The 9,362-nt window shown below is 34.1% G+C and overlaps 1 protein-coding gene across 1 annotated transcript; it reads left to right on the top strand.

The window, feature by feature from the left end:
* Positions 1–3,567: 3,567 nt before the first annotated feature.
* Positions 3,568–6,165, top strand: LOC114719964 (BTB/POZ domain-containing protein At1g55760-like). The gene is made up of 4 exons (XM_028905549.1): positions 3,568–4,089; positions 4,195–4,340; positions 4,899–5,017; positions 5,233–6,165. Exons 1-4 carry the CDS (start codon positions 3,971–3,973, stop codon positions 5,830–5,832), a joined length of 984 nt encoding a protein of 327 aa, XP_028761382.1. The 5' UTR covers positions 3,568–3,970; the 3' UTR covers positions 5,833–6,165.
* Positions 6,166–9,362: the final 3,197 nt, after the last annotated feature.

Consider the following 9,362-nt stretch of genomic DNA (forward strand, 5'->3'; position numbering starts at 1 on the left):
AGTAACTAAGAAAATAATAACGATGATATTTAAACCCATCTTATAAACAAAATTCAGTAAAAATAATTAACTCTTTCTCCTCAGATGTTAATGACCAAACAACGAGAACTCCTTGAGGTGATAAGGTGGCAACGCATTATAGCTCTTCAATTTAAAAGTTATAACTACTCTTTGTTATAACACAATAAATTTTCAAATCAGAACAACAAATAATTATTATAATCTAAATGTTCAAATTAATTGAACTTGGCTAATGGCTTTGTGGCTTGACAAAAATAAAACTGACTTGTTGTAAGTGAGAGGTTGTGAGTTTGATCTCACTTGTAATTTTATATTATTAGTTTTTGTTTTTCTATTTTTTTTAAAAAAATTAATTGGACTCACGATTGCGAGAGAGATGGGAATTCCACGTTCTAAAATAATATCTTGATTTATTAAGTATTTGAAAAGTGATAATCAATAATGGTTCGCAATATATACTCCTTCCATCCTATTAATAATGTAGAAATAATATTTTTTTATTTTTAATATAATTATTTCATTAAATTTATTATATAAATGTATATTTTTATTGCTAATTTGTTGCTTTGCGGACTATTTTTTTTTTTTGGATTTCTCGATTATAAAATTTGGATGAAATAAAAAAAGTCATTAAACTTTAAGATAAAATTAACATATTTTAATGTTTTTCTCAAATCTAATAAAATATTAGAATATATCAAAAGTGCGTTACAAATAAAATATAACGAATGAGCCAGCACCTCCTAAACCATTCTTTGATAGCACTTACCGCAGGTTAGATTCTTGTTTGCACTTGGAGTGAGAATTTTCTCCGCTTAATTTTTTTTTCCACTTCTTTTTTATCAACTATTTTTATGATTGGATCAATATTATAAAAAGTGAAAAAAATAAAATATTTTAATAAAAATCCACAAAAGTGATGTATGTAAATTAATTTCTAATAGTTTACATATACTACTTCCGCTCTTGATTATGTCTACAAATAAAGTCTTATAATTAGAATCGAAAGTAATATATATGCTACTTTATGTCCTAAATATAAAAACTAATTATAAATTTAATATAAGACTCAATCTACTTTGTCTCTATATATATTTTTTAAAATAGTCTTTTTAATGATTGCACAGGTTAAAATTTTTCTATTAAAATGTACATTATTAACAAAAATATTTTAAAAAAATAAGACTTATTCATTATAACTAATTAATTTAAATATTAATCATTAAGGGAAAAAAAATGAACGATTGGGTAAAAGAGGAAGCATAAGGATACCAAAAGGAAAGGTACAACTAGTTTGTCAACGTGCTATTTTTTTTAAAATTAATTCTTCACAAGCGATCAAAGCCTGCAAGTTGTCGCACACAGTGGCAGCGTACTTTACGAGAAAGTAATTTCCTTTGCAGATATTTATTAGCGGACGCCGTGCCTTCGAGAGGTCTGCATGTGCTCATAGCGGGGCATGGAACAGGCATGGGCGCAACAAGTGGAGAAGCCTCTAGTTGTTTGTTGTCATTTCAAGTTAGCCCTCTCCTAATTGCCTTAGTTTTTTTTTTTTTTAATTAATGCAAACTTTAATTTTTTTTAGTTTACTTTAGTTTTTCACATTTTAAATTGTAGGTTTTGGTTCTTCAAATTTTTTAATTTATAATAGCAGTCTTTATAATCTAATAAAAATTTAGATCATTTTACTCTTTGAAAGATCAAAACTAAAATAAAGACAAATTTAAGAAACAAAAAATTATATTTACTCTTATTTTTTCCTTTGGAATTTGGAGTTTGAATCCTTGATTATTTATTTTGTGATCTTAGAGCTAAGAGTTAATTTTATTTTGATTATAAAAATAAAAATTTAATTCACTTTATTTTTTAAGTTTATAAATTTTTTTAAACTCATCCTACTCATTACATACAGTAAAAGAGTTTTCCACTAAGAAAATAATTTTCAATGCAAATTATTAAACGAGATATTAAAAAAATCAACATGTTTAACTTAACTTAAAAAAATATTAGGATTAAAAAGAAAAAAAAATATTGGGGGTGAGCCATAAGGTAATCACATGTAATACCTACCCTTCAAACAAGCAAAATGACGAGTTTGATTTGAATGCCTCTAAAATTCTTTGTGCCTTTCAGTTTTATTGATGCCAGTGAGAGGGAGTTCCTTAAAAAGTGCCATCACTTGAAAATAACAAGCCTATAATAATAATAATAATAATAATTCAGTTCATGCATCTTCCCTTCATAGGGCTAATATTAAATAACCATCTGAAATTGACCTCTCGCAATTATATTAAACTCAATAGAGTTTTACTCATTTATCTAAAAATTTTCAAACTTTTAAATTTTAGAGGGGGAAAACTATTCTGCAGTTACTTGCTTGCACTTTTTCTTGATTTTTAATTTGGTACTTTCCTCAATAAACATTCTTAGAGAAAGTATAAGTATATATAAAATGATTTTTTTTCTAAATTTAAAATTATAACATTTTAATATAAAAAAATTCGAATTTATAATCTAAATGTCAAATTAATTGGACTTCCATCAATGAGCGATCCAAATTCCACGTTAGGAAATAGTACATATCTTAGTTTAATAGGTATGTAAAAATTACCAATTGTTCTCGATATAATATGCATTAAAGAAGATGACCAATTAAAAAATAATTATAAATATTAACATTTTTCACCAAAAATTTTTAAGGGTGAAATATTAACCAAATTCTAATACATGATTTGGGCGATAAAAGAAACTACAATTTCCACAGTCCAAGGAGTAAAATTTACCCCCTCTTATCCCATAGACTACTACTCCTCCAGTCCTTAATATAAGACCTATTTAATTAATTTAATTAGATTAATAAAGTTATGTAAGTTAGTTAATTATAAAAAATGTAACATGTTTTTTCTAAAATACCATAATCATCTTTCTTAATATCCACTCTTCCTCTTCTATTTGATTATGATTGAGAGAGTATCTATAGGAGTAATTTAGAGAAAATTGATAAATATGATAAATGAGTTTTATATTTAGAACCAAAACTAACTCAACAATTGTGTCCTATATTAAAGACCGGAGGAGTATATGATATAGTATTGAAGTAATCATAGTCTTATTTATTTACAAAAGAATATCTAAAATTTTAATTAATTTTTTATCATTAATTACATATTAGATCCTTACATTAATTAACTAACATTTTTTCCTTCACATCTTTTTTTACTCTTCATAAATTGATGATATCAATGATATTTATTTAAAAAAATACATTTTTTATGCTCACTTTTTAATTTACATCAGAGTACCAACAAAGCAATACTTTGCTTCAAAACGAGAAAGACTAAAATATTCTTTCTCGCCTCGCCAAGCCATCAATCAAAATCCATCTTAAACACGTCTATCCTCAGATCATCATTTTAATTCATTAACCTCAGATCAACTTGACCATTAACTATCAACTTGCCAGCATGACGCCTCCATGCCGACATCGAAAATGTTGACGCTTCAATGTCGACACTTTTAAATACGTCTCTCGAAATCCCAAACTCCAACTACTACAAGTAATTCCCCCATACACCATCCAATCCCCGATAGACATCTTCACACCAACCGTTCAAAACTTCCCCATCGATCCTTCGTTGTCAGCTCTCTCTACCCCGCCCCCCTTCTAATGCCGGTCAATCCGAAATCACTACATGAAACTGGAATCTAATCAAATCCTACATATTCATCCCGGAAAAAAAAACAATAATAATCAAGTCCCAGATAGGTTACTATTGACTATTTCCCTGGGTTTTTATCAGAACAAGGAATTACCCAGAAGAGAAACAGAGTGAGGAACAGAAACAGAGTGTTGTTTTTGTGAGTGGATAGTTCAGAGGAGGAAGGACACAACCTGGGAAAGCTGGATTGCATTCATGAAACCGTAGCTGCATTTGCTTTTTGTCAGAGGATGGGCGATCCAGCGTACAGGGTGGAAACAACCTCACGTCTTGCCCAATGGCGAATCGACAACTTGACTTCCTGCACTTACCGCAAGTCTGATCCTTTCAAGATTGGCATGTGGAACTGGTATTACCACGTTCTCATTCATCTGGTGCATCAGAAAATTTTCCACAGAAATGGAAGGAAAGTTTGCCACTTTTGACTTTTGAGTGTTCTTCATTTGAATTGCAGGCATTTGGTTCTAGAGAAGAACAGGGGCATGTTTGTTAGGTTATACCCAGAAATGTCCAATCTTTCTAGAGAAAAGCCACCCATTGTATCTCTAATCTTAAGGGTCGTTAATACTTGTGGAGATCGCAAGGCCATGACTCACTCAGGTAATCAAATTATTGTTGGGTTGTTATGTTTTTCTGTTTAGCTCTAATTCAACATAAGTTACTGATCAGAAGAATAGCCATACTACTAAGTCTCCAGCTTAACTTATAACTGTATTCATTGTTTTGATTCAGCCCCTAAACTTTACCTCCCAAATTCAGCTCCATTCAGTAAATTAATGAACTGTTGGATAGATCATTGCTGTCAGTCAGATATGTCAATTTACGAAGATGATAAATCAAAATGAAGATGATATGTTAGAAACTAATTTGCATGAAACAAGCTTAAGACCAAATTATAACTAAAAACAAATTTGAGGGATAAAAATACCGAGGTGATATTTTTTAATGTCTTCTAAACTGGGTGGGTTAGATATTGCACTCCTGTTCTAAAGGATGAGCCGATGAGGTATTGATTTGAAACAGAATTTAGGAAATTCCTTACTTTTCACTCTCCTTAGCGTGTTCTCATGATACTTCGATGATGGTTTACCAGTAAGAAGTTCAGGTTTACAGCAGTTCGTTCAGCATTTGCTTACTCTGAAATAACTTGTGACGCAGAAATAAAAGACAAACTGATCAAGCCCAGTGAAGACTTCGTTTGGGCAATTGAGGCCCCACTGACTGGAAAATTCATTATTGACGTTGAGTTCCTGGATTTGAAGACGGCATCCCCCAAGGTTCACAAATCTTTTTCCTTTTATTGCGACTAGGCATCCTTTGCAAATGATACTTATCCTAGGACAGATAGAATGTGGCAACAATTAATATCATTATCATCACCACTTAATTAAACCTCCCAACAATGGTGCAGCATGATCATGGCAGATACGCATCTAATCTTGCGTTAATACTACTAGCATATTACCTTGTGCACTGATTTGTCTTGAAACAGGATGAACCTTGCTCCATCTGGGATGATCAAATTATGCAGAAAACCTCCAATGAAACAGCCCTTCAATCCCTTAGTCGAATGCTAGCAGAACACATCCACACGGACATCATGATCAATGCTGCAGATGGAAGCATCCAGGCACATCGCGCTGTTCTTGCTGCTCGATCGCCTGTCTTCAGCAGTATGTTCTCATATAATCTTAAGGAGAAAGAGTTATCTGCTGTAGACATCCCAGACATGTCAGTTGAAGCTTGCCAAGCCTTTCTCAATTATCTTTATGGGAGCATCAAGCATGAAGAATTTCTGACAAATCGGCTAGTCCTTCTCTATGCAGCTGATAAGTATGACATATCTGACTTGAAAGAGGCATGCCATAAGAGTCTTCTCAAAGATATTGATTCCAAAAATGTACTTCAGAGACTCCAACATGCTTCTTTATACGGATTGCCGGAATTGAAGATGAGCTGTATGCAATATCTTGTGAAATTTGGTAAATTATATGACATTCGAGATGATTTCAAAGAATTCATGCAATATGCAGACAGGGATCTAATTGCTGAAATCTTCAATGAAATTATCACTACCTGGAAAGGATTCTGAAGATCTTCCGGTTTCAAATGGGAGGATCTAAAGGGTTTCCTTACAAACCAACCAATTAGGTTGTTTTAATATATGTTCTGCAGGATTTGTCACAATGAAATTCTTTTGTTCAGATTGAATTTTTTCACCATTTCCATGTACATATTATTTTAGGATCTTTAGCCTTCATATGCAAACCAAGCTATTGTTTTTCTTTTCTTTTTTTTTGTGGGGGGGGGGGGGGGACCACTAAGCTATTCTTGTTAATGAAAACACAATTCTATATTACATAGAACTTGTGTAATGCAGAAGTCTTTGATGTTTGTGAATAAAGTATTTTATTTTCCAAGTCAAGATGACTGTACACTACCTTATTCAATAACGACGGACACAATAGCAACACCTAACAACATATACACGGATAAGGATCAGGGAGATAATGAGATCAAAGTTTATAATGCATCAATTGAGGCAAGAATAAATCATGTCCAATATCAGTTATGAAACATACTATTATTATCACTTGCCATGAACCTTGCTTACGAACTCCAACATAGTTTGCATTCATTTAACATCGCAAGTAAAAAAGCCTTCTTATTTGTATGTTTACATCAACAACATGCAATCAAATATGAATGCACAACTCCAAATACCAGCGCAATATCGGAGAAAACACTTAAGCAGGCAGCAAAATCAACAAGAGCATATGACAGTAAGGAGCGTGAATGCCATTTTTACCTTTATAAGAAAATTGTGACATTCTATTGGCACACACGGAAGATCTTGTGAATTCACTAGATTTTAGGAAATTTTAACAATGGTAGAGCTAAAACTTGGACAATGCCTTCTGAACTTCAGGAAGAAAGTTTCTTCCAAGTCCCTTTATTTCCCTTGTTCTCCTTTTGATCTTGTCTCATAAAGCAACATGAAGATGACAAAAAAAGTAATTTGGAAAGTTTTCTACATATCCTTCTAAACAACAGATTAATATTGGGGAATATGACCCTAAAGTTGTTTAGGGATGGGATTTGAATTTGGGAAGGACACCTATGATCGACATACCAAAAACCAAGTTTGAGTTTTTCTTAGAATTAAGGTACTGATATGGAATAGAATGAGCTAAAATTATTCAGTTTTACAGTCAGGAACATGATGCTCTTCTATAGCTTGCATAGTGATATCACAGAGTGGCCAGAGCGGCAAAAAAAGGGGGAAAAAACGACAGTGGACTAATATGCAGATTAACATAGATAATTAGGCAAACATGTCAAGGGAATAGCCTATCCGTCGGTACCATCTAATTGGACCAAGTCATCCATGGATCAAAGGAGTCAACACATAGGGACAATGGCAGAGGACTTCAGGACCATAACAGAAAATGTAATGAACCTTCTTGACATAAAAATAAGGGCAAATTGTTGTGCCATGACCTTGCTGCGGATTAAAAATAGATCACTAGCTATCCTTCTTGTTCAAAGTGTTGTGACTTCCCTTACTATTTTATAATACATCACAAAGAGCTTCCTTCCATGACATTTAATAAATAAGAGCCATTTGGATAATGACAAAGAATAGACTAGAAGAAGGAATGAAAACAAAATAATGCTGAGGATTAAAATAAGCCGGTCTTCCTACTTTCAAAAGTAATGGAAAGAGATTAAAAATGTTAAATAAATGGACGTTAATAAGGGCAGAAATAGATAAAAGATAAAGGGAAAGGTGAATGGCAAGGGAAGTTTCTTTTTTCAACCGCACAAATAAAACTGCATTCACAGCTCTCCACTGCTCTACCAATTCCCAGTAACAAAACACCTATATGGTGTTGTGTATGTAAAGGGGTGTGTCAAAAGTGAAGTCCCACATTACCCAAAAGAGAGAGAGCTCAAGTGAATAAATACTATCATACATTATTGGGCTAGTGAATGGGCCTAGAGGAGAAGGAAGACCTTGCACACATGTCAATGGCCCACCGGAGGGAAACATAGTTGAAAACTGGTGATTTCCCCTCTTGCGCGTGAATTAGAATAGTACCGGGCACTTTTTATAAAACTTTTTTGCAAATTAAATTATAAAATGGTGTTAAGAAAGTTTATCAGAAAATTCTTCTTTTGACCGTTTAATTTTGTAACAGCCGAAGGTTCCTGAACGTTGGGAGTTTTTCAAACCGTGATTAATCCTCCATTAATCCTTAAACCGTTTCTCATGGATTAATGTCTGGTAGCGTCTGGAATTTATTTCTTAGACGTACCTAGCGTTCATAACCGAAGGTATAATTACAGATTATTGCAGTAACGTATGAAACCGACGAGTTAATCGTGTTTATGGTAGGTCCCCGAGGCCTATATAAAGCGGTCCAGGACAGTGTGTTTTGCACCCCGCTCTTGAGTTTTCGAGCATTTGTTCCTCCTCTGCGTTTTTCTTCTTCCCTCTCTGTGTTTCTGTGCTACTGGGTTATATTTTTCTACTGTTCAGTTACCCTGTTTTCTGCAGGAAGGGTTCGTTTAATCCTGGGGAGTGCCACCCTCACGTTTACCTACGGTGGCAGAATAACTCTTAAGAACAGTGTCTACCGACACAACTCGGACCTAGCTTATACACACCTCCAGTTTCCTTAACAATCTTAAGAGTTACTATGGAGTCCTGTAATGATGCTGTTGCTGGGAACACTGACCCTACTGTCAACGTTGCCCATGCTCCTGTCTTCATTGCAGTGCCACTACCCAAGCCATTCCCAGATGTCTCCAAGATTGATGTGTTTGATGGAAAGTACTTCAGACGGTGGCAGGAATGTGTGTACACTGTCTTTGACATGCATGGAGTTACTGCTGCTCTTACCCAACCTGAACCCCCCACTGATGCTGACCAGGCCCAAAAGAATGCTTGGGCAAATGCCAACAAGGTTTGCCGAGATACACTCATTAGCACTTTATCTAATGACTTGTTCGATGTCTACTGTGTATACAAGGAGGCACATAAAATATGGGAGTCACTGATCGTGAAGTACATTGCTGAGGATGCTGGAAAGCAAAAGTTCGTGGTTGGAAACTTTTACAAATGGAAGATGGATGAAGAGAAGGATATAAAACATCAAATTAATGAATACCATAAGCTACTGGAAGAGCTCCGAGCTGAGAAGATAAATTTACCAGATGAGTTCGTGGCCGAGGTCCTGATCAAGAAGCTGCCAAACTCATGGAATGACTATAAGCAACAACTGAAGCATAAGCAGAAGCAACTTTCACTATCAGACCTAATCACGCATATCATCATTAAGGACACAAACCGGAAGGCAATCCAGACAGCTAGAGGAAAGGAGTTGGCAACAAAGGCAAATTTGGTAGAAGCAAAGCCGCAGGACAAGAGGTACAACACTAAACCTAGAAATAAAAACTTTGATTACAAGCCTAATGATTCTAACCCCAAATTCAAGAAGAAAGGAGATTGCTTTGTGTGTGGAAAGCCAGGTCACCACGCAGCTCAGTGCAGGAAAAGGGCTGGTAAAAACAATAACCGTAAAGGTAGAAATCCTCCTAAGCCAAACGTAAATTTAG

This window comes from Neltuma alba, unplaced genomic scaffold (genome assembly GCF_004799145.2).
Source record: "Neltuma alba isolate B1F8T4 unplaced genomic scaffold, ASM479914v2 tig00002197_pilon, whole genome shotgun sequence".
Lineage (NCBI taxonomy): Eukaryota > Viridiplantae > Streptophyta > Magnoliopsida > Fabales > Fabaceae > Neltuma > Neltuma alba.

Excerpts from the sequence above, each read along its gene's own strand:
- LOC114719964 (XM_028905549.1), top strand. The coding sequence starts at position 3,971 with ATGGGCGATCCAGCGTACAGGGTGGAAACAACCTCACGTCTTGCCCAA. Across the intron at positions 4,090-4,194 it reads AAGATTGGCATGTGGAACTG|GCATTTGGTTCTAGAGAAGA; the intron begins GTATTACCACGT and ends TTTGAATTGCAG. Across the intron at positions 5,018-5,232 it reads TGAAGACGGCATCCCCCAAG|GATGAACCTTGCTCCATCTG; the intron begins GTTCACAAATCT and ends GTCTTGAAACAG.